Source organism: Zea mays, chromosome 4 (genome assembly GCF_902167145.1).
Source record: "Zea mays cultivar B73 chromosome 4, Zm-B73-REFERENCE-NAM-5.0, whole genome shotgun sequence".
Classification (NCBI taxonomy): domain Eukaryota; kingdom Viridiplantae; phylum Streptophyta; class Magnoliopsida; order Poales; family Poaceae; genus Zea; species Zea mays.
Genome location: NC_050099.1, coordinates 239,601,983 through 239,627,378, shown reverse-complemented (window position 1 = coordinate 239,627,378; position 25,396 = coordinate 239,601,983). Strand labels below are relative to the sequence as shown.

Below are 25,396 nucleotides of genomic sequence, written 5' to 3'. Positions count from 1 at the left end.
AAAGAATAAGTTAGGCTTCAAAAGAAAGGAGCAAAAAGGAAACGGAAGTGTGCCCTGGTTTGGCACACCGGACGGTGTCCGGTGCACCACCAGACAGTATCCGGTGCACCAGGGTGAATCAACTCAAACTTCTCAGCTTCGGGTTTCCCAGGCATAGCTCCGCTATAATTCACCGGACTATCCGGTGCACCTGCGGAGCAACGACTATCTGCGTGCAACGGTCGACTCTAACGGATGAACAGTGCAGCACAGTGTCGCGACAGAAGTCAGAGCAGAAGGTTAGAGGGGCACCGGACTGTCCGGTGTGGCACCAGACTGTCCGGTGTCGTATGAGGACAGAGCCTCCAACGGTCGACCAGCTCCAAGCCCTAACAACAGGGTGACGTGGCGGCGCACCGGACTGTCCGATGCGCCCATCGCCAGCAGCCTTCTCCAACGGCTATAATTTGGTTGGTGGTTATAAATACCACCCCATCCGGCCACTTCAAGGTGTGGGAGTCCAAGCAACATTCCAAGTCATATAGTTGACATATCCAAGCCCTCCCAACCACCTCTATTCATTGATCCATCCTATACACAAGATTTAGACCACTACAACCCACACAAGTGCCACAAAAGAGAGAGCAAGCAAAAGAAAGCTTCTCGTGTGAGTTTAACTCTAGTGCCTTGTGAGATTCATTGAGAGAAAGTGTGTGCTACATCTTGCGTTCATTTGTGTGTGGAGTTTTGACTCCCATTGAACTTCCTCCAAAGTTTTGGAGGCTTGTAAAGCTAGCAAGAGACACCTAAGTGTGTGGTGATCCTTGCGGGATCTTAAGTGATCCTTGAGAAGAAAAAGAGCTCGCCGATCTTGGGGGTCGGTAGAGAGAGGGAAAGGGTTGAAAGAGACCCGTCCTTAGTGGACTCCTCAACGGGGACTAGGCCTTCGAGGGCCGAACCTCGGTAAAAAAAATCACCTGTGTCTCTTGTGTTTATTGCTTGTGATTTGTTTGTTCTTTCCCTTTCTAAGTTCTCTTGCGCTACTCTTTGCTAATATTATTTTGAGTTGCTTCAAGTTACATTCACATTTAGAGAAACAACTCCTTGCAAGAAAGAACTTGTGTTTCTCTTCTTATCTAAGCTCTCTTGCATTATTCTCCACTAACATTTCTAGTAGTATTGTTATTGATTAAATTTCGCACTTTTTGAAAACAATACTCGTTGCAAGCAAAGAACTTAGTTTTATACTCCGATAATTGTGAATCTTGTTCTAACCACTAATCAAGGGATCTAGTTTGGATTTAGAATTATAATTTTCAGGTTTCGCCTATTCACCCCCCCTCTAGACGACTTTCATTATTCAAGAATTTTAGCCCTTCCAACCCCCTTCGATTTTTTGGCTCCTGAACTAGCCCTAAAGGGGAAGGGAATGTCGTGGTGGTGGTGTCCACACCCAATCACTTGTGGTGGTGACGACGGAAGTGTCAAAGTTGGACCGGCGGTCCGGCACCGACTCCTCCGAGGCGATGACACCCCGTTGGGTCCCAACTAGTGGTGGTGGTAGTGCATGTGGTGACGGCTAGGAGTTTTTTTACCTCTATTTCGTACTACATCCGTTATCGAATATTTGTCGCTCGCTAGTTTATTTTCGAACTAAACGACGACAATAAAAAAGAACGCAGGGAGTATTTAGGTTAATTCACTCCCCAACATATACCTTTGAAAACCGCACACTACACCAAAAATATAAGTTTCCTGCGGTTTCTTAACTTCCTACATCTTTTATAACAAATCGTAGGAAATTACCAACTTCCGAGAGGCTTACTGGTAGCTGTCAGTAACTCAACATATTATACGGTGTACTGATTTATGTGCTATAATATTTTTCCTTTTCCCTTCTTTGAAAGTTGATATTTGCACATCTCTTCTCTACTTTGCATTACCTATTCCTTTCATTTGGTATATATTAACCTGTTATATTTCCTGGTTTCATTTTTCAGTTCTGAACCTAGAACACTACGAAGATGCAAGGGCTTGCATTGCTGCATATGGATATTTGTTTTGCTTATTGTTTTATTTGGATCTAGATCACCGATGACTATGAATCATATGTAAATATACTTTTATCCTACCAAAAGTGTCTCGAACATATATTATATATGAAACTATGGATCAACTTCTTGTAATGCAGCTATTGATTTTTAATATATATTATTTTTGCTTATTTGCCATGTGTGTGGATGATTCCAGAAATATCAAATGTGTATTGTTCAGCATGTGGAGGTATAGACCATTACTCGTCGTTTTACCCCGATGGTGATCGACGATCGTGAGCTTCCATTTTATGTGTTGTGATACTAGAGACATTTCTTATGACTATGTATGAGATGTTGTGATATTGTCTCTTATTATGACTGAATGAGATGTGTCTTATGAATATGGATGAGACTTTTGTGATGTAATTGATGCGACAATGGATTTAATTGTTGTTATGTGATTGTGTGTGAGATGTTTTATGTGAAAATATGTTGTGTTATAGCTGTTGATATATTTGTGATGTTGTGGAATGTTGTGTAAAATGAAAATAAACAACATTTGTAATGCTGGTCAAATTAACTTCCTAGAGGTTTACTGGGTCTCTAGGAAGTTAGCCAGAGGCTACAGTAAGCCGTAGGAAGTTAGCCTAGAGGATACAGTAAGTCGTAGGAAGTTATCTGACTGACGACGCTACATAACTTAACGGCTTGAACCTACTAACTTCTGAGAGGGGCTGGTGGCTCGAGGAAGTTAGCTAACTTACTAGAGGGCTCTAGAAAGTTAAGCTAACTTTCAACAAAAAATTTCCGAGAACCAAACTTTTGACGGGATCGCTTTACTTCCGAGAGTTTCGCTAAAGTTTTAGAGTTTATGTCTAACTTTTATAGTTTAGGCTTTAGGAAGTTAACTATTTTGGTGTAGTGGTAGCTTATATGCCTATTGGAATGAACGGATGGGGTATGTTATGTATAATGCTAAAATACACGGCGATGACAGTTTTCCTCACGCTGCAAACTCTGCCATATATGTATGCTATGTATGGCCTTGTGCAAACTCTGAATGTCGAACCCAATCACAACAGAAGATAGACGCAAGCCGAAACCATGGTAACATTGATCGTTTTGGCAACAATTGACCATTTTGCACAGAATAATCACAGAAAGACAATAGAAAAAACAACATTTTTTTCTAGTGGTAAAGACACAGGCATATCTCCATCTCCATCTCCATACAAGAGGAAGAGTGGAAGAGAAACGAATGAAGTTTGGCGCGGGGGAACTCTCACGCTGAGGCCGGGAAGCAGAGCTCACAAAGCCTTCCTTCCCGTGATCTCTGCCGCCGGCCGGAGCAGACCGAAGCCAAGACGGCTCTAGTGAAGCGCGTACGTGGCCACCATGAGCAGGTAGGCGATGCCCCTGTCAACGGCCTGCCAGTCAATCCGCCGCCGCCACCACCTCCTCCATGGCCGACGACTTGCCAGCTGCTGCCATGCTTCTCTGACGCCCAGCAAAGGATCGACCGATCGAGCCTGGTGGTACAGCGTAACGCGCGCGAGGGGCAACGGAGGCTGAGAACGAAGTAAATTCGGCTCTCTGGTGTCGCTGGGAGAGGGAGGGCGTGCGGGGCATGGGGCGGTGCATATGTATAGGTGCGCCGTGCGCGCGTGCACGGAAGGGGCGGCGGCAATGGAAGCAAGACTTGGTGCCCCGTTCTTCCATGTGTACACAACGGCAAACGACCCCGCACGCAGGCCTAAGCCTGATAATGGGTCACAATCCGGCCCCAAGTGCAGGCCACAGCTACACTTGCGTATCCGCTCGTGAATCACCGTCGCATCCACGGAGCAGCCTGGATGGAAGTGGAACCAACCAACCACCTCCCGCCGCAGTGCCACCACAAGCCCGTACATTTTGAGTGTAGTGATTATTAGGCATTAGAAAAAACAAAATCAACGTACATATACCATGGTTACGCGTGACCAGTAGCGCCTAACGAAGCAAATACTATGCAGCCTCACATCTTTTGGTAGCAAAACAGAAAAGAACAACATAATATCGTTTTTGTTCTAGAACAAAAAAAAAAAGGTGCTGATGGCCGGTCCCTCACTACTCCCATGCCCAGCCTCCTCTCTTGCATGCAGTGTCCAGCCATTCGTAGCTCAGCTTTCTTGGCCGCCGCCGCCGGCGGCACCCTCCACAGGTGGAATGGTCTGCAAGAGCGGGGAAATGAATAGATGATCCGGTGTAGACATTGGGTCGAACAGGTGGTGTGCAGTGTGCAGTGTGGCGGGGGGTGCGAGGGCCGTCGGAACAAACCATGTCAGGCTTGTAGATGTTGTGGACGATGGAGGCGCCAACGAGGAGGGAGGCGACGATGACGACGGACGACCACGCGAGGGACGGGGTCCCCGTCGGCACCCGCCCGCCGCCGAACCTCTTGCCACCGGTCATCCTCCTGGGAGTCCGACGCCTGTACCAAATGGCCACCTACACCCTCAGAAGGAGTCAGGAGTCAGGACACCCAACCAACACCAAGCAAAGCATGACGTGTCAGGAAACATTTGTACTGTATTATTAAACAACAGGTGTATTTCTTTCCTCCGTCCCAACATTGCTTCCTACCAACTAGTTTTCCATGCTATTTTTTTTTCAAAAAAAAAACAAAGAAAACATCGCTTCCTTCCAGTTCAAATACCAAGACATCATACAAACCAACTCACCAAAATCTACTGTAAGGCTGGAGAATTTGTTGGCGCAGAGAGAGAGAGAGAGAGAGAGAGAGAGAGAGAAAAGCTCAAATTTGAAGACCGGGTTAGACGAGCAGTGGTGGAGTGGAGAGACTGGAGTTCCACCGGCGCACCGTGGGCATATCGCCATATCCCCATGACGGCATGGCCACAAGGTACAAGGGGCGGTGCTGGCCACTGCACCCATCTGCGACCTGCACGGGCGCACTGCACACAAGCACCTGAGGACAGGGCGAGGTGTCGAGCAAACGGCCACAGATTTGTGATGTGTCACACCGTAGTGGTGGAACCAAGAATTTGATCCAGATTACTCAGCTGAATTTACTATATGCACTTGAGTTTGAAGTGATATTATTGTCGTCGTGCTCCCCATACTTATGGTGCGTTTGGTTAGGGAGCCACCGGAGTGGAGCGGCTGCATTCTAGATTTGGAGAGTAAAGCTACTCCGTTCTATGTTTGGTAAGCAGGATGGAGCTGCTCCATTTTTTTGGTTGGGGAGTGTATTAGAGCAGAGCCATTCAGTTTTTTGTTTGGTTGAGGAATGTACCAGAGCAGAACCGCGACAACATCACTCGAGTGCTCGATTGGCCTTTCTGCTAAATGGAGCTGCTTTTGTTCAACATCACTCCACTCGCCAACAACAACATGTGCGCAGGAACAGTATGTGTTCATATCCATAGTACCAAAACATTGAAAACATGAGTTATATGCTCTGAAACATTTTAATAATACCAAAACATGAGTTCATATCCATAGTTCACCCAACCATAACTCATAACCATAGTTCATCACCAGCGATGTTCAAGTACACAAGCAAAATCACAACACATAACCATAGTTCATCAAACAACTACGATACATGAGTTCATATCACCATGACATACCAAGTTCAATTCATCAATAAAATAGTTTACAAAATCGGAAGAAGGATGCTCACTGCCATTGTTATGGAAAGAGTATAGTAGCACAGTTACCGGTTTCTTGTTGCATAGAATTCCGCCAAGCAGAGAGTAACATGAGACAACAATTGAAGAATTAAAAGTTTAAGAAACAAAACATGATTCTTGTTGCTCGTGCGTAGAATTCACATTCACAACAGTGCCATGAATGCCAGTGCTAGCTCTGCTGCTCGTGCGAGCACAAAGCAACAACAGAAAATTCCCAGATTCTTGCTGGGATTAAACTGATTCGCAGTAATCTTTTTACAGATTGCATTTGGATATATTCGAATAAAATGGCTTTTGTGCAATCGGGCGTTGGTAACCAGCTTGGATTTGTCTTGTTATCACAACTGAGCATGGTGACCATCCAAGTGGAGTGAAGATTCGTCCAAACAAGAATTATTAGTGTTTTCCTGACAGGACAGTACTTCTTTGGATGGTATTAAACCAAGAGACAAGACAACACTAATAAACAAGAATTATTAGTGTTTTCCTACAAGGCCAACCGTGTCTGTGGTGGCCGCCAACGCCTTGGGCGGTGCCGCCACGGCCGCGACGCTTGCCAACGGCATGGGCACCGCGTCGTCGTCCAACACGCAGCTGCCCCTGCCACAGCAACCCTATCGTCAACTAGTATCTATCGACGCGTCGCTGCTGTTGCTGCCTGATCAGACACTACGTCTCCACTACGACCAGATCCGGCGACGGACGGACACAGAGACGTGCACAATACCTAGCTGCCGGGTCTTTTCTGCCATTTCCCACTTCTCTTCAGATCCATCACTGTGAAGCTCCCTGCACCCAGCAGATCTGGTGAAGGGAGGAGAAGACAGAGCAGATCTGCTGACGGCGTGGAGGAAGGTGGCGATGGCAGAAGCACAAATAGTGGAGGAGGAAAGGGGCCGGTGGGGGAAGAGAAGAGGGGGCCTGGAAGGAGAAGAGGTGGTGGCAGATTCACCTGATTTGACGGATGACGGCGGACGGGCGGAGCTCCTCACGGCGGCGGTGGCTCAAGGATGCACTGCTCGCGTGAGAGAGAACGGAGGAGTAGAGAGAACGAGAGCGCTCAGGTCCGGTCGATTTGGCCGAGCGGGCTCGTTCCGGATATCAGCTGTACTGGGTGTGTGCCCGTTGCAACGGGAGTACGCTGAGATGAGCATCGACACATATCTGATCGGATCTTATATTTTCTTGGGGTCTGGAGAAAGTTTGCTCGGAAGCCAAACATGTTAAAAACTAAAGAGGGAGCAACCTAGTTGTGCCATGTCTCCCACTGCTTTGTTAGAAATAGAACCAAAATCAGATTTTGAAGAGCCAATATGTGACTTGTCAAAGATGCTGACAACCAATACAATAAGCGCACAAAGAAGATGTGCCTTCCTTGAGGTTCAACTACTAAAACTCAATTGGACCTCTCTAGAACTCAAGACAAGGGAAGACGATACGCAAACAAGCTTTGTGCCTTCCATCCCATCCTATGCAAAAGAAAATAACAGGACCAAAAGGAAAAGGGCAAAAAGTTGTTGGTGCTAGATGATGGGAGGTTGGTCCTTTATCTAGCACCAAAAGGGCTATTGTTCATTCTTGATCCAAGAACAAAATCATAGTTGGGAATTGGAAACAATAATCATGTTAATGTGAAAATCGATACGAAACAACACTTTGTGCAAAACAAGAGGCAAGGAAGGCGTCAGAGAGGTTGCTTGCAGTGACTCACATTTAGAAATTCTTAATTAGATGCGCTGGTATTCAGGACCTGCATATTATAGTAATATGAATAAATTAAACTATCGTCATTTTCTCCTGAACTAAAGAACAATACTTTTCATTTAGTTAATTTCTTCTGTCATCCTTTGTAGTCGCACGAGAAATGCAATAACCTTGACACATACAGCACGACACTAATAGCACTATTCCTAGCTAGTTGCCACTGGCATCATGAGGGTCCTATGATTTTTCGACGTCCATGAGCAGAGCTTCAAGGCTCCACCGCAGAGATAAGGGTCGGGATTGTCAATCAAGCGCCCCGAGCTGCTGGAGAGGAGAGCAGCCGCAGTCTACAGGTGCAGAGGTCCAACAATGGGAGAAAATGATGATCAGGATTCAGATGTTGGTCGGCCTAATCCAGATATATAATCTCTAGCCTAAAAAACAAGATTAGTTAGCATATAAATGTATTGCAACAAAGAACACTTTACTTAGTGTATTAGTGTTCTACTATGATACAAATCAAACTATCAATAGGGATAAAACAAATTCAATTACCAATAGGGATAAAACAAATTCTAGATCTGCATATTTGCACTGTTATAAAAAACAGTGGCTCCAATATCTGTTATGATGTCTCCAACAGTGGCTCCAATAATGGACAAGTTCTTCGAAAACTTCAATTATGATGTCTGCTTCTCTAAAGCATGCATATGCAAACAAATGCTATTATACGCTGAAACATAGATGTCTTGATTTTCCTATTTAAGCACAGCCACAAGATATAGTTCAGAGCAATCTAAATCTATTGAAAAACTAACCCTCTAAATTACAGTACCCATGTTAATAATAGGAAATGACAGCTAGATAAATTAGTACACCATTCGATGGAAATTAAATCCTCCTGATCAATCAGAGAAGAATTTAAAATCATACACATCCAGCCATCTTGACAATGACTAAATCAAGAGAAGGAATTGAAATTAGCATAATCCTTCCTAGTTTTTATGATAAGATTCCAGTATAGTACATAAAAATAAATAATTAACACAAATACTCTCACTGGTTGTAACACTCAGTTTTTTTTTTGTATTTTACATTTGTGTGAATCAAGATAACATATTTATGTCCTTGAGAACACAAACTCATGGAATCTACAGGTAACGGTCTCAATCACCTGTAATGCAAGCAATAAAACTGCTGCCAGACTATGTTCCATACTCTGTGGTAATTAGTAGCTTTTCTAAAAATGGTGATTTACAAATGGTTGAGTACCTGTTTAAAGAAATGATCACCTCAGGGATCCATGCTAATGTTTTTCTCTAATCTATCTTAATTGATACCTGTGCTGAAGCCGGAAAGGTCCAACAAGATGCATCATATTTTGGTTTAATAAAAAAGATGACTTATATGAGAGTGCTACAGTCTACAATTCTTTGATATATCTTGTTAAAACAGAGCCCGCTCCCTTTGCCTAATGAACAAGAGAGAAATGCAACATGCATAATTGATCAGGACAATCCTAGAGGTTAAAACTCTCTTAAGCTACCTATGCGACCATGCAAGGCAGCATGGAAAATAAAAGGTATACCTGAGAATAGTGTAAAGCCTGCCCAGGATGGTCAGGAAGCCTGATGTAGTTCACTTGCTTGACCCTCAGGTGAGCCGCTAGGAGTTCAATCTTCTGGGCAAATACAAGTTACAGGAAAGCTTCTCCTATTGCTTCTCCACCCGCAAAGCCATGGTTTTATTCTTGTAAATTCGTTTGACAATTATTGTGGTTGGTGAGAGATCAAAGTGTTAGATAATTCGTACATGTACATCGCAGCAACTCCAAATTGAAATTCCTCTTCATCCTTCTCCAATTCATTTCCCATTATAACCTATATTGTCGTGTACCTACGAAAATCAGAGTTTACACCAAAATAATGAGGCACACAACTCCCTAGCAAATTCACAAATCAACACAAAAAATCGCACGATCATAAGACAACAACGACATGCGTAGCCAGAATCTGTCGATGTACCTTTCTCCTTGAAGAACTCCCAGCGTCGGTGCTTGCAATGGCGCGCCCAGTCGGCGAGGCCACCTCCTCCAGCATCGTCGCCCCTAGACCCCGGCGCGTCATCGTCCCCCGCGATGACCTCAATCTGCAATTCCTGATTGGAGAAGTTGGCCTCGTTGAAGGCGAACTCAAAGTTGCCCCCGGTTGAGAAGTTCGGGTCCAAGCTCGACCACGGCACCAGCTTCCAAACGGGAGTGACGAGGAGGAGGTGGCGAAACCCGATGTAATGCGAAGGCGTGAAGGCGCGCGGACGTAGGCGCCACAGCCGGGCAGCTGACGGCAACGAGAACGGCTAGGATGGCGGGGCCTCGACAGCAACCTGCCCGTGGACGAGGCTCTGGTAGGCGGAGAGGGACAGGTAGTCCAGGCCCCAGTAGGCAAGGTCATTGTCGGAGGTGTTGCGGTACCAGTCGGCGGGCGTGAGGTGGAGTGTGAGCTCCATCCAGTGCCGCTGCGCCTCATAGTTGCCGAACTTGGGCGCCGCACCCTGACCGGAGTAGGGGCCCACGGAAACCAGCATGCGGATGAGGAGCGCAGCGAGCGAGATCAGAATGATCGTGGGGACTGCCGGCGCCGGTGGGTTCCACGGAAGCCGAACGGCGGCTACGGGCGGATCTGGAGCCGAGGTGCGGATTTTCCTCGTTTCGCCATCGGCAGCGTCGTGCGTCCCTGTAGATCTCAGAGATTGACACGCCGCCTGGCCCGACCGGGCGGTAGGGCGGGCGGTTCGCCATGGTCGCGGCTGGGTTTGCAGCGTGCGGGCGGGCGGATGGGCGTAGGGCGTGCGGGCGAGTGGTTCGCGGCGGCCGCGACGGGATTGCGACGTGCGGGCTGGATGGCGGGTGTAGAGGCGGGGGCAGTCTACAATAGGTTCTTAATAGTTGTAGAGATAATGGAATAGAGTCACTCCCCGAGCCGCTCTGCTCTTTCTTGCTGTATAACCAAACACTAGAAAATAGGAACAGAACCACTCTATTCCCTCTCACTCCTCAACCAAACGTACCCAGGCTCCGTTTGGAACCTTAGAGCTAATATTTAGTCAACAAATAAATTATTAGCTCGATTGAGCCAGTCAATGAACTAATTGTTAGCTGCGAGATAGCTAACAATTAGTTGCGGTGTTAGTTGATGGTGTTTGGAACCCAACAACTAATTTTTAGTAGCTAACTATCAGTTTTAGAGGTTCCAAATAGGGTCTTAAATGGTAAAAATAGCTAAAAGTATACATACATAAGGATTCGAACCAGGCTCTAAACCCACATTCACACCTACCTAACCAACATAACACACGTGTCTCTATGTTTTATACTCTATACTAATAATTGGAAGCCATTGTCTGCTGCCCATATTTAAACGGTAAAAAACTAAAATTTTGCACAAAACAGGATTCAAACCATAGTTATTAGCTCTAAATCTACATTCACATCCACCTAGCCAATAAACACACATAGTGTCTTTGTGTTTTATACTCTACACATATAAATAAAAATTGTAGCAACTTACAAGCAATTTGTTAGTGTATTCTTAAGAAAGTGCAGGGTGGGGAGTTGATGAGAATTGACAACCAAAAAGCTAATATTTGACATGTATAATGCCGCATAGTTCAAATTGCATTATATATATATATATATATATATATATATATATATATATATATATATATATATATATATATATATATATATATATATATATATATATATATATATATATATATATATATATAGGATATATATGATAACACATAATTGAGCATGAATTGAAATTTCTTAACGCATATTTGACTAAAGTAATTTGGAGACAAACTCTAATTCAGGCTAAGCGATTCACAAATTGCTGTCCGCCTGTCCCTAACAAACTGAATGTTTCAATTTGAACTTACAGAATGAGGGAAATTCGGACTCGCGTCTCGCTAATCGTTTCTGCGCTGGTGTTGCCGTCCGCCGGACGCGCGGCCCCGAGCGCCCCTGCCGCTGCTGGTGAGCTCTTGTCGGCGCCGACACGCTGCCGGATTGCAGTGGCGGCTCGCAGCTGGCAGCTGCCCTGCGCCCAGCGCCCTGCCCACCACAAGACGCTGCAGCGCCGCCTGCCCCTTATGTTGCGCGGTGCTGGCAGGTGCCCCCGTGCCGCTGCCGGCCGCCGCTACTTGCTCGCTTAGCGCTAGTTTGGCAACAAATGGATAAAAAATCTAGGGAATTAATCCACTAATAAGGGGATTTTAAATGACACCTCAATTCCCTAGTAGGATTTTTTCCACTCGGGTGTATTTCTCTAGACTACTAGTCCCAAGGGATCAAGGTTATTAAAACGACGAAACGTTGAAACGCTCATGGGTGAGTTTTAACTTTTAAACGGTTTAAACAAAGTTTAAACGTAGTTTTAAACAACATAGGGAAATTTCAATATATCATAATTTCAAGCAATTATATCAAGTCAAATACCAAACAACCAACATAAGTTCACATAATAATATTGTGCAAAATGACATGTCCACAACCACATCACCACAATAACACAAGTTCAACTAAAGCAACTAAAGTAGAATGCCATGTCCACAACCACAAGCACACAAGAGTTACTCAAACACTCAATAACCATCATCCAAATCATCTAAACCAACATCATCCTTGTCTTGCTCATCACCACGGCCACCACTATTGTTTGTTTCTTCTTCATCATCCATGTCAAGGTCGTCAAGCACAAAATTGTCATCGTCTTCATTCTCATCACCCTCATCAACAGCATCATCATCATCTTCATTCTCATCACCCTCATCAACATCATCTTCATCTTCATCATCCTCAAGAATCCGCCCACAAGATGTTTCTTCACCCTCAGAATTCCTCCTTTAATTTTCCTCGGGCAAAGGGCGCATTGGATCAACTCTCGCTTGCCAGGCTCTACATAATAGGCATACTTCCAGCCTGGATCATCAGATTTGGGTTTCCTTTTTGGATCTTTCAGTGGATCATATCCATCACTTCGTATTTGAGAGCCAGCTGCAGATGCTTCCGTGCTAAAATCAGCCATTTCTCCTCCAATCTATTCTGCAATAAGATGGTACTCACCACTCACCACTCACCACTCACCAGTCACCAGTCACCAGTGAATGCATATGTTCAGATGACAGCAGGAAGCACCTCACCTCAATCCTTCTTCCTTCAACAAATTAAGATGGTACTCACCACTCACCAGTCACCAGTGAAGCAGGGCTGGAGGGTTGGCTGTCTCTGTAGTGGCCGGCAGACAGCGGGAGCGGCCTGGAGCGCGGCCTGGAGCTGCTGGCGGCTGAGCGGCGGCCTGGCGCGGCCGAGCAGCGGCCTGGCGCGGCCAAGCGGCGGCCTGGAGCTGTGGCGGAGGAGCTGCGGCCTGGAGCGGCGGCGGAGGACGGGAGGAGCCGCGGCGGCCTGGAGGAGGCTGCACGGGGAGGAGCGACGGCCTGGAGCGGCCTGGGGGCAGAGAGGGTGGACTTGAGCGCGGTCTGGGGGCAGAGAACGGTGGACTTGAGCGCGGTCTGGTGCCCTAAACGTGAGCGCGACCAGGTTTGGTGAATTAGGCTGGGCCGCCGTAGAACGCCCGAAACGTGGCGTTTCACGCTAAACAACGTTTAAACGCCAAAACGTGGCGTTTAAACGTAGTTAAACGACGTTTTACGAAGAAAACTAAAACGTTTTATAGTTTCAGTTTTCTCCAGCGTTTTATAGTTTAAACGTCGTTTAAACGACGTTTAAACGTCGTTTTAATAAGCATGCAAGGGATCATTCAGTCCCAAGGGATCCAATACTAGACTACTAGTCTAGACTTGTGGTCTTCCACTAAGGAAACATGTAATTGATTTATAGAGTACAAACGAAAACAATAAGTGCATCTAGCCATGATAATTAAAGTCTGTTCATCAGAATGTGAGTGATGGCTTATAAAGTCTGTTCATCAGAGAATGCATCAGGTTTATATACCATGTTGCTGCAAAGTAAATCAGCAAGACCTGAACTAATGAACGTAGTCTTTCTGACTAATGAACAATAAATTCTAGGCCATACAATTGCCAGATTCAACAAAAATTCAAGTTATAACTTTGAATATTTTCTTCACATGATTAACGACGAACAATGTGATTAGAATGATCAGCACACATGTAACTAACAACACTCCACTTATGACAGCACTCCAATTATACCTGACAGCAGTCCAGTAAAAAAATGATCAGCACACATGTAAAAAATGATCAATATTTTCATCTCTGATTAAGCATCAAGCAAAGAATTTTCTTCTCTCAAAAAAAATGAAAATAAACTAACATCAGCTTTTTGGTTGCTCGAAGACACAGCTTAGGAAAGGTCCCAAATGTGTGCATTTTTGTGATTTTACAGAAAAGTAGTATTCCTGCTTTCGATCTTAGGGAGCACCAATACAACTTAAGAAAAAAGTGAGACTGTTTTGAAAGAAATATTTCAAGAAAAAACCAAATGATCCGATGAAAAAGGCTAGCTATCCACACTTTCTACACGGGATCCTTCCTAGTTTCCTAGAAACAATATATATCCAATCGATTTTATTACCAGAGTTAATTTTATGACGGTGCTTCCTATTGCTAGTAGCAAAGATAATTTTATGACGGTACTTCCCATTCGTACTCTCCTGACTCTCGATGCTAATATGCGCTAGCCTTGTTTCAGAGGCCTAAAAAAAATCTGAACTCCTGCTGCCCCGTGACTTAAGCCTGGCAGCCGCAAGCCTCCCAGGCGCAGAGGCCCATGCGGTAGCATAGGCACAGCGGCGGTTGCGAAGTGGGCGCGTCTGGCGAGAACAAACGAATCTGAGCGAGATCTACAAGGTGAGCGAGATCTGCAAGAATCCGAGCGAGGATAAACGAAGAAAACCTAGTAGCAGGGATATGAAGATGTGAGCAGAGCCCTTACCTGAGAAGGCGAAGCTGCTAGATCTGAGCTGATGATGATGACAAAGGAGACGGCCGCGTGCTCGGAAGAGTTGTGAACAGAGACAGGCGTAGGAGTATGTTATTTTAAGCTGATTTGCTGTACAGATACTCTGTCTGACCTTTTTATTATTGTACAGACTTATATTTTTTAACGAAGGGACAGAGCCCCCTATTTCATTAAAAAATAGGATAAGTGTCATTACAGACCACAACGATGGGATACAATCCATCACCAAAAGGAGCACCTAGTGGAACTAACCTCTACATTCTATCATACTGGATAAGCAAAGATCAGACTCCACTAGTATCAGTTCAAGTGAAACCACAGTTTTTAAGCCAAGCTTATATACAATGGCCACATGCCAAAAGCAGCAACCTAGCTAAAACACCCCAGATGAATCTAACCCACCAAAATAACATCCAAACACTTGAGCTGCAGTTAACACCCAACTAGCGCCAAAAGAAGTCTTCAACCAGCAATACGACGGTCCCTCGGACACCACCCAAAAGCCCTGCTCATCGTCTCACTTGCTATCCTTCTGATTAGCCGGCTTCCTAGGACCACCATCTTTTTTTCCTTCTCTCTCTAGCGAATAGCCCAAGAATCCAGCCAAAAGCAACAGAGAAATATTGTCTTAGCAGGGTCAAGTAGAATCTTCTCACCAAAAAACCAATAATTTCCGGTTCTCCAAATAGCCCAAAACATGGCACCACAACCAAAAATCAATAAGTTTGAAATTCTGTCTTTAGATTTATTCATCCATCTGTCACAAATTTCACCAATGTTTTTTGGAATGGAATCTAGATTTAGGGCAATTTGGACTACTCTCCACACAAATCTGGCAATAGAACATTTAAAGAACAAATGATCAATCGATTCCAGACCACCACAAAAACAGCACTCACTAGATCCCTTCCAATTTCTTTTTTCAAGTTATATTTTGTAAGAATTTTATTTCTTATCACCAACTAAAAGAAGACTTTAATTTTCTGTGGTAACTTAGATTTCCACAAAAAACTGTAGGGAACTTTCACCTGATCAATTGAAATTTTCTTATACAAAGAATTAACAGTGAAACCTTTGTTGCCCAAACACCAATTCATTTTATCTTCTTGATCTGTCAGAGTGTAATTAGTGCATAAAGCAACTAATTCATCATATAACACCTGAAGGCTACCCGTCATTCTTCTTCTGAAAGAAAGTGCTTCAAAATCTGATGACAAAACTTTATTAACCGTGACATCTTTATCCAGAGCCAAATCAAACAGAACAGGAAATTTCACAGCAAGAGGACCATCACCAATCCAGTAATTTTTCCAGAAACTGGTTCGACAACCATTACCAACAACAATCTTACAATATTTAAAGAAAACTTCTCTGAGACTTAAGAGCTTTTTCCAAAACTGAGAGTCACTCTGCCTTTGTTTAACGGAGATAAGGGGTTTTCCCTTAATATATTTTTCTGTAATAATACTTTGCCATAAACCATTTGAATTTTCCAAATTCCACAACCACTTTGTCAACAAGGCATCATTCATATAACCCAAATTCAAAACACCTAATCCTCCTAGACTTTTAGGAGAGCAAACTGCATTCCAGTTAACCAAATGCATTTTTTTTGTTTGAGAACCACCTTGCCATAAAAGTCTTTTCCTGAGCAAGTCCAAATTCCTAATAACAGATTTAGGAGCCGGATAGATTGATAACATATATAAAGGGATGTTAGAAAGACAATTATTCAGTAAAGTCAATCTGCCACCAAGCTCAGAAATCTACCTTTCCAACCAGCAAGTCTTTTATCCATTTTTTCTATCATTGGACACCAAAGAGACTTACTGATTTTCTTATTATCAATTGGGACTCCAAGATATTTCATCGGAAGATTTCCAACTGGACAAGTGAAAATATCAGCATATATATTAATACACTCTTTAGCTTCCCCTAAGTAGAAGATTTTACTTTTGTGAAAATTAATTTTCAGCCCCGACATATGTTCGAAAAGACAGAGGATAAATTTAAGATTTCTAGCACCTTCCAAACAATCTTGAATTAAAAAATAGTATCATCCGCATATTGGAGGCTGTACAGACTTATATATATATATATTATGTTGGTTGGATGGGTGTGAATGTAGATTTAGAGCTAACAACCATAATTCAAATCTTCACTTCTATATGTATTTTTACATTTTGAATATTGGCCAGATGGACGTGGATCTGGTACTGTTTATGTACACTAGAAATACTATATATTGTTAATTTTTTATATATTATATAGATGAAACTTGCTTAAATAAGATATTTAAGCTTTGTTTTGTGCAGGTAAGCATATCCCAAGTGCTGCTCATGTCCGGAAGAGCATTCTTCATGGTACAGCTGACCATGTTCTTAGAAAGCTGTCAGTTCGCTGCATACATTAAACGAATAAAAAAAACCAATCCCAAACCCCCAATGTAATCAACACTGCCTTCTCTAGCTACGACCAAGAAAACCTCCACCGCAATCCAACAACGCGATAATGCCGGCGAAACGACGATCTACCGTCTCAAGCTCAGGAGGTGGAAGTTGACGAGGACGGGGAGCACGATGACGACGACGAGCACGGCGCCGGCGACGACGGCGACGCACGCCCACTTGCGGCCGCTCCTCTGGTACTCCCGCGCCGCCTCGAGCTCGACAGCCCCGCGGAGCACGAAGGAGCTGGCACGCGCCACGTGGCTCTCGATGTCGTTCAGCTGGTGGCCCTGCGCCTCCACCAGCGCCGCCACGTCCAGGAACACCTGGTGCAGCTCCCTGAGGCTGCGCTCGACCTCCACCACCGCGCCGTGCCGCTCCTGGATCTCCGACACCGTGTCCAGCACCTGCCCGCGCCCTGCTGCCTGCTCCTGGATCGCCTTCCGCAGGAACGTCTCGCTCTGCCCCGACGAGATGAGCGCCTCGACCGTGCTGTCCGCCGCCTCCTCGCCGGTCACCGTGTAGTACCGCCGCGCCACCGTCTCCCTGTACTCCGCCGCCATGCGCGTCCGCAGGCTCTGCGTCCAGTTCAGAGATCCAAATAAATGCCTCGATCCGCGACCAAAGGAGAAGAGCGAGCCTGCAGCTACCTACTACTACGTACCTGGAAGTCGTCCGTGAGGTCCTTGAGCTTCTTGCCGAGTCCGGTGACGACGGAGGTGCGGGTGCGGTCGGTGGACGAGCCTGGCCCGCAGCCGGCGACCTTGCGGCTGGCGGCGCTGGCGCGGTCGAGCGCCTCCAGCCTGTCCTTCACGGCCTTGGCGCGGCGGAGCACCTCGTCGACGTCGGCGTCCATGCGGGCGCGGAGGGCCTTGACGGCGCGGGCGTCGTGCGCCGTCTTGCTCTCCTCGTGCGCCGACTGCAGCCGCCGGCACAGCGCCTCCATCCCGCGCAGGTCCTCCTTCACTCCCTCCACGTCCTCGAAGAACCCGTCCAGGCCCGCGCCCTCCGCCTCGCCGCCGCCGCCGCCGGCCTCCATGTCGTCCAGCACCACCTGCTGCTTCAGGTCGGCGTACTTCTTGAACGAGGCCGACGAGAAGAGGTCGTTCATCTCGGCAGTAGTCGAGATGATATCAATGTCGCGAGCGAGACGACGACGATCGCGCAGCTGGCCGGGCGCGAGCTTCGAGCTCCAATGGCCGCTATCTCTGATTGGTTGCCACCTGTGACACCGGCAGGCACCGAGCCACCAGCACCAATGCAGTAGCAAAGGCAACGAAAATGTCGCCAGTAAAGTAACAACCGGAGCGAGACGTCTTCTTTCTTGGCAATGGCAGAGCCGGAGAGTGAGGGAAGGATGCCAATTGGCGAGGGAAGAAAACGCCCGACACCAACGGTTCGTTCGATTCCTAAATCCCAGTACTAGAAATTAGGAAAGCTGGCATCCAGCAGACGAAATGGACGTGCCCACGCCGCGTCTCCTACTCTGTCCCCTCTCGGCTCCACGTCCAAGTTCCAACATGTGTGGCGTGCACGCTGCGCGCGGGTGCCTCGCGACCCCAATCATTTCACCAAGAACTTGGTTGCGTTGCACGCGCCAAAGTAGGTGCTTGGCGCACGGCCAATGTCTTGTTTTACTTGCACGCGCGAAAGTAAGGGTTGTTTGGTTCAATCCATTATATGAGGTAGTGTACCATGAGTTATTTCCATAAATTTGGTAGAATGAACTTATTTCTTGTATTATTATAATTATTGACCTACAGAGAATGAAATGATGATGAATCTACTCATTCCATTCCACAAACAAACAAGAAAGTGAGAAGTGACAAGATGATGAAATACCTTATTCTTTGGAACAAACACGCTATAAGTGTCTTGCGACCCAAATTCGTGGTTAAACGAGGACAAGATAAACAACAACGGGAAAAATCCTTAAGCACTAGTTTGGCAACACTATTTTTCTATGGGATTTCCAATTTCCCAAGGGAAAATGAACTAATTTCCCTTGAAAAAACGAAAAACCCTTGAAAAATAGGGTTTCCAAACTAGTCCTAAACAGAGTATAATCTTGGCCAAAACAGTAAGTGACATTTGAACGAGTAGGGTTTGGGTCATGGAATATGCGCCCTCGGGCCTCCCTCATCAAACACACAAGCAACACACAGCACACAAAAAAAAAAGATCAGTACACGAATCCCAAAAAACGTTGCAAAAGAATAGTTTTGGAAATATTTTATACAACAATACTAGGAATAACACATTTAGCCCACAAATCCGAAACCGGAGGGGGCGAAGATTTTGACTCGCGGATGCACCCGCACCCGCCCCGAAGTTTCGTGGTGTGTAGATATAAAAGTTTCTATTTCAACCTACGGGTGGCTTGCAACCGACCTAAAATTTGGTTTATTCTTTATTTCGTGCAAAAATGAATAAGATATAATAGTAATTATTTTAAATAGGTCACTTGGCTAATGATTAATGAAATATTTTGTTGCCGCTCAACGTAAAAATTAAGACTTAAATTCCGTACATATAACTCAACTATTGCTACTACTTAATTGTTAAATTATTGTTTAAAAGTTTATACTGATTAAAATCCGTGGGTGACCTTAAAACCCGACGGATTCATGTGCGAGTTTGGAATTGCACCTGTGGTTGCGATCGCGAGCTGGCAAGCAAATAGCTGCCGCGATGCTCCGCTGCCCCTGCTCCGCTGCCCCTGCAACCCACGCGCCATCATCCCTCGCACCCAACAACCTCCGCCATCCATGACCCACCATTGGCGGAGAGGATAGGCAATATGTCACCCCCCTGTTCTGCTAGCTACAGGTCCGTGTCCGCCTCTCTTCCCGAGTTTCTTGTTAGATGCGCTGTTTGTTTATTATTAGAGCTGACGGTTCCATTTCACTCAATAGTCTCTTCGCGGAAGGAGTTCATCCAAGCTCGGTGTGTGCAAGCCTGCAAGGTGAGACACTGATGATACTTATTGCTGTTGTTTTCTAGATGCATTGTCAGTTGATGCAAATTAATTATGCATGTCTGCTTGTATTAAGTGATTTGTTTTCTGTACTTACACAAATATTAATGTCGATGTGTAGCTTTATGTAGCCCTATGGCTGAAATATTCAACCATACAATTTAGTATACATGATGCTATTTATGGTGATGATTCTGCTTGTTTCACTTGGAGTGTTCTAGAATTAGTTGATGCTGTTGTGTATCCTTCACTTCTAGAACCAATCAAGGAAACTATTTTGAGGGTCCATAGTGTGAAGGTAGAATTTCAGTTATTCCCTAAAATTCAGTTTCTTCTCAGCCAGTTCTATATCTTTTAAATGCGCAGTTATGTGAATCTTCCTAGGTCAATCTTCTTAGAGATGCTTTGAAAGGACAATTTATTACTATACTCTCATATCTCAGTTGCCTTTTCAAGTTATGGGGGCATGGTTGGTCTACACTATCATCTCCACGGTGTAAATAGACTCGACTACTGAGGCTAGGCATCTCTTCCTTCAAGCAGACTGAATATTCTTTCAGCTAGCATCGCATTATTGTTCCTTCAATTGGACCTATCTTTTTTTTTGGAAAAATCTTCATTAGTAGTTCTGGTTTATAGTAGTTCAGTTAGGCCTCCTTATTCATTGCTCCTAGAGCAGCCGGTTCTCTGTTGGAGAACTCTGCCAAATAATGCAACGGATAGACAATGGGCAGACACTAAACTACAAATACAGGAGCAATCTCCAATTGGATAAACAAAGCACAAATTACCTGATCGTTGTATGCTCTGCCATCTTTCGAGATTGCAGCTGGGAAGACAGATTCCTTGTCACCCCTTGAGATATGGACATAGATGGTGGCAATCTACAACAGAAAGACAAGTAAACAAAACGAGTGAACTATCCCATAAGGCCATAACAGATGTAGTATATCGCTCCATCCTTGGAACCTGTTTCAACAGCTGCTTCGGCTTGAACTCATACTTCTCTGGATCCTTTACGGTCAAAGATTTCCTCTGGGGACCAGAAAGTTGCAAGAGGAAGTAATTAAGCATGCTCACGACCCTTTCCACCTGAAAAAGAATAAAGAATTATTCAAAATATTTACATAAAAGGGTCAGTCCAATAATGATTCCCATTTGGCTATCACAAGTAATATTTGTGTTACTGAGAAATAATAATTGTTCAGTACAAAAACCAAAATAGCTTTGGCAATGCTACAATAATGAAGTTTACAATAACACAGGACATCATAAAAAACGGAAACTAATATATGATTTAATGACCTTACCATTTCAGGGAGAAGGAAAGGTGCTGGAATTTGTTCCGAGGTAAATGCAAGCATCCCAACATCCTCATTGGCTAGCCTCATGTCAAATCGAACAATCTGGAAAGTGAAAATGTTCGGAAAAGGCCAATTGAAGTAGATACATGAATTGTAAGCACTGTTAAACAAGACTAACATTTTCCCATTGATGAAATACACGGAGCCGCTCCTCTCTTTCTTGAGCAGGTCTGCGCTCCCACTCAACAATGTTAGTCATTTCAGCCTCTATTTCTTTCAGTTCCAAAATTTTGTTCAAGCTCTCATCAAGAAGATAGATGCTATCATTGATGAGAAAGTTAAGAAAATTTAAGTATACACCCTTCTCCTCCTCTTTAGCTATCAGTCACAGAAAATGTGGAATATGTATCAGTAAAAAAGTGGGCGCAGAGAAAATGTTGTCCAGTAATATTCCCTCACTTGTCTCCATGCGTTTCAATGACTGGGGACATCCCATAAATACTCCAGAAGCTCAGCAATATTATGTCGAATATTAAACTTGTCAAAAAACTGCAGAAATAAAAACAATAAATTACACAAGTCTGACAAGATTTGAAGTTAACGGATTGGTTGATGGAAACTGTACTGATCGTTTCAGTTAGGCCTCCTTATTCATTGCTCCTAGAGCAGCCGGTTCTCTGTTGGAGAACTCTGCCAAATAGAAGTGATACTACTAAAATTCTGTGAAGTGAATATCTAAAATAAATTATGAGGTTGGGAGTTGAAAAGTATCTTTGCTTAATTCTGTAGTAGTAGTACGGTGCTCTCGTCTTGCGTTGTCAAACTTCAGTTACTAGCTGTATAATATTGGTAATTGCTGGCAATCGTGCGTGTTATACTGATCCTAGGGAACTCTTCTCTAAGTTGTCCACTTGTGTTTTTGATTATGTGACCAGCTGATCAGGGCACCGGCTGGGATAGACTTCAGACTTGATCTGCACCTGTACCTCCAGTTTCTCTTTGCATGTTATTGTTAATGGATGGACTCAACTAGCTCAATGAGAAAAGGTCTTGCCCTTGCGTGCGTTCCTACTGAATTTAGCTGACCATGTCTTTAGTGAAAAAGGTCAATTTTTAGTTGGTTGGTCATGTCCCAGGGAGAAGATCCTATCTTTATAAACTTGTAGATGCACTTCTCTAAGTTTACCATCGTCGGCTCAATAGATCGCACTGTGCATTCGTCTGGAATCACCACCTCATCGGCTTCAACCTCCTCCTATGGAGCTGCTTCCTCTTTTACTTGAACGGGCCTAAGTACACCTTCGCCTGTGGTAACATTCTTGCACAGCAATGTGCGCTCGCTAACATTTTCTTTGCACTTTTGAGCCAACGCCCGTTCTTTTTCGCCAGCGTAACAACCTGTACAGCAAGGAGTGGTTCAGAAACTGCCCCAAGGAATGTACACTGACTGAAAAAGGTACAGAGAAGGAAATGGGCGTTCAAAGACAGGAAGACATTTCAGAACAATAAAACATGATTCCACAGTTGCCATATCAACCATAATTCATAATCCAGGCGAAAGGAAGCAGACAATTCAATTCAAATGTTACTGGAGATAAAAGTTACGTAATTGTACTCTCACTTGACTAATTAAGTAACTGTAATCTCGTCATATTTTGTAATCCCACCTTCAATCATGACATATTTTTTTAGTGTTAAGAGTCAGGTGAAATACATTGACCCATTTTAGCTTCAAATCTAATCATCTCATCCCATAGACCCATACTCATTAATATCATTAAAGCAACCATTCAACTTGTAGGCTTTCTATGATTATGCTTTATTAGAGTACATTTGCTTTCTACAACATCCAAATCACATACATACACCGATATACAGCAGAAAAAGGGTGATACAATAAACTATCCTAAATAAGAACATCCGTACCTCAACATGAAGACGTTCTCTTTCCAAGGAAAGTTTTGCAACCAAGTCCATGATAGTCTTAGTTTTACTAGCAATGTCTTTTGCACTGGACACCTTTAGTTGGTTAGCTTCACGCAGTGAGTTTTCTAGCCTTTCTACTCGGCCTCTCAGAAATGACAGCTCTTCACAATATATGAATCCCAAAAACTACAAGTAAGAAGCATTGTATATAATATAGTTGACCAAACATTATTCTATATGGTTAATATCAGCTACTTCGTTCTACAAGCTATGGTCACGTGGGGGAATGATAGACGAATGGAATTTGATAGGGTGAGTGGAGTACGTTTGTTTAATGTTTAAACATACATTTCAGTTACATGATATAAATTTGACATTTTGTTCTCTTATGTCTTTGTGTGTAGGATGCAAAGATTCTTCGAGCGAACTTTGTGATTGATCTGTTAAGTTACGAGAATAATTCATGCCGCTATGTCATCCCTGCAGATATACAACAAAGACTTATCAATATCGCTAAAAAGATTAGATTAATGTACGGTTATCGACATATTTGCCTATTATTAAAAATTTTATATTGACTCTTTAAAAAAGTTTATGCGATATTGATAATGTTTGTCACATGGATTTTGTATATTATAGTGAATAGATGGTGAGAGACTATACACGAGACATGCAAATTAGCAAGATTCATATAAGCGCGGAACAATGTACTGATAGGGCACAAGGGTAACACATGCTCAGATCTTAACATGTTTGGCTTCCGAGCAAACTTTCTCTAGACCTACAAGAAAATATAAGATACGGTTATATATATGTCGATGTTCATCCCAGTGTACTCTCGTTGCAACGTACGGGCACACACCTAGTTATTCATGAATCGCGAAACTTCTGGTCGTCTTGGCAAGGATTATGGTATAATTGGGAACATATTCCAACAATAAGGATACAATTGCTCGTATAGTCGTATGGCCCTCGAGGATGTAATAAAAAAAAACAGTTGCCTAGCACAGTACTACTGTAGTAGTGTGCCGATGAGCCGGCAAGCAGGGCTCCAAGAGCGCGTCGCCTCGCTTCTCACCTCGCCGCCACTGCCGTGCTGCAGGCTGAATACGACGCAGCCAGCACAGCGACTCGCGGTGTAGACCATGACCATCCCAGCAGGTGATGCAGGGCGGTGACGATGCCGCTACCCGTCGGCTGTTGGTCCTGACTCCTGGCCGCCAAGCCGCATGCAGGGCGGTGACGATGCCGCTGGCCGTCGGCTGTTGGTCCAGCGTCGGCGTCCGCGCGCTACCACCGAGGTCGGTGGCAGCTGGAGCCTGGAGGCGAAACCGAGACATTTTCCAGCCGTACAGTATCAGAAAACAGACATAACAAATCATGATTTGAGCAACACTTCTTTCACAAGCTGCAGTAAAAAAAAGCACTTCGAGAGCGTTGAACACCAAAAGTGGTGGATGATCCGGCTCTGAGCCCGAACGGTCCGTGCTCTCGCGATCAGATTAATTTGGACGACTATCTTTATCTCATGTATGATTATCTATTTAATCACGTGGAATTTATTAGCTATCGTCTATGTACAGCCAATTGAAACCCCAAACACATTCAAATCAAATCAATTATTTTCTTTATCATTCCTACCTAAGAGAAGATGTAACATAGTGTAGTTATAGATTTCCGCATATCCACCTACCACCCATATTCGACTCTACGTCGTCTAGATTGTCTTAGTTGTCCTGCCGACTCTAAGACGACTATAGGATCTTAACTCCCTGGGGGCAAGATTTAGTTGTCCATTCAAGATACACTACCTCGTTTGTCTCTTAATTCCTAGTCGACTCCACGTGGTCTGAGGACGCCACGGGTGACATGTCGATCCGGAGCACCATAAGATCTCTCCTCAAGGGGCGAGATCTAGATTCCAGCGAGGAGGAAGACGGCCATGCGCCATCGCGGACCGTCCGGAACAGAGCGCGAACCGTCCGATGCGACACAGGGAAGGCGCAACCCCTACCGCGAGACTGTCTGACCCAGAGCCACGGATCGTCCATGCTGCCGCAGAGGGCCGTCAGGCGGTACACCCCTAGTGATTGGCGCTGCCAGATCGACAACAACACATTTTTTGGCATCTCTGCTAGGGAATAAGGTTGCAGATCTATAAAATCAGGTTTATATGGCTGATTCTAAATATCTCAACACTGCTTCTCTAAACAGCGACACAAGGCTTACTCATTTGTCGGCCACTAAGCATAAAAAATAGAAGATGACACGAAGAAGATGGATGAGGAGATCCAGTGACAACAAGATCAAGTGCTCAAG

The 25,396-nt window shown here is 44.5% G+C and overlaps 2 protein-coding genes and 1 long non-coding RNA gene across 7 annotated transcripts; all 3 read right to left on the bottom strand.

The window, feature by feature from the left end:
• Positions 1 to 3,924: 3,924 nt before the first annotated feature.
• Positions 3,925 to 7,507, bottom strand: LOC100303943 (uncharacterized). 4 transcript variants are annotated; one of them, XM_035966986.1, is made up of 4 exons: positions 6,663 to 6,848; positions 6,438 to 6,499; positions 4,332 to 4,502; positions 3,925 to 4,225 (listed from the first exon to the last, which is right to left on the bottom strand). In XM_035966986.1, exons 3-4 carry the CDS (start codon positions 4,464 to 4,466, stop codon positions 4,175 to 4,177), a joined length of 186 nt encoding a protein of 61 aa, XP_035822879.1. In that variant the 5' UTR covers positions 4,467 to 4,502; positions 6,438 to 6,499; positions 6,663 to 6,848; the 3' UTR covers positions 3,925 to 4,174. The 4 variants fall into 4 exon arrangements, with proteins under 4 accessions (XP_035822879.1, XP_035822878.1, NP_001318123.1 ...); XM_035966985.1 differs by having other exon boundaries at positions 5,311 to 7,507; NM_001331194.1 differs by lacking the exon at positions 6,438 to 6,499 and having other exon boundaries at positions 6,663 to 6,785.
• A 5,967-nt stretch (positions 7,508 to 13,474) lies between these two features.
• Positions 13,475 to 14,474, bottom strand: LOC100383030 (uncharacterized). 2 transcript variants are annotated; one of them, NR_157331.1, is made up of 2 exons: positions 14,397 to 14,470; positions 13,475 to 13,654 (listed from the first exon to the last, which is right to left on the bottom strand). It is a non-coding gene; the product is annotated as an uncharacterized lncRNA (long non-coding RNA). The 2 variants fall into 2 exon arrangements; NR_157330.1 differs by lacking the exon at positions 13,475 to 13,654 and adding an exon at positions 13,919 to 14,322 and having other exon boundaries at positions 14,397 to 14,474.
• A 2,243-nt stretch (positions 14,475 to 16,717) lies between these two features.
• Positions 16,718 to 18,510, bottom strand: LOC103654811 (syntaxin-124). Its single transcript, XM_008681636.2, has 2 exons — positions 17,535 to 18,510; positions 16,718 to 17,448 (listed from the first exon to the last, which is right to left on the bottom strand). Exons 1-2 carry the CDS (start codon positions 17,979 to 17,981, stop codon positions 16,954 to 16,956), a joined length of 942 nt encoding a protein of 313 aa, XP_008679858.1. The 5' UTR covers positions 17,982 to 18,510; the 3' UTR covers positions 16,718 to 16,953.
• Positions 18,511 to 25,396: the final 6,886 nt, after the last annotated feature.

Coding starts and splice junctions, on each gene's coding strand:
- LOC100303943 (XM_035966985.1), bottom strand. CDS start 4,466: ATGACCGGTGGCAAGAGGTTCGGCGGCGGGCGGGTGCCGACGGGGACC. Junction 4,226..4,331: donor ACATCTACAAGCCTGACATG/GTTTGTTCCGAC, acceptor CCGCTCTTGCAG/ACCATTCCACCTGTGGAGGG.
- LOC103654811 (XM_008681636.2), bottom strand. CDS start 17,981: ATGAACGACCTCTTCTCGTCGGCCTCGTTCAAGAAGTACGCCGACCTG. Junction 17,449..17,534: donor ACCTCACGGACGACTTCCAG/GTACGTAGTAGT, acceptor AACTGGACGCAG/AGCCTGCGGACGCGCATGGC.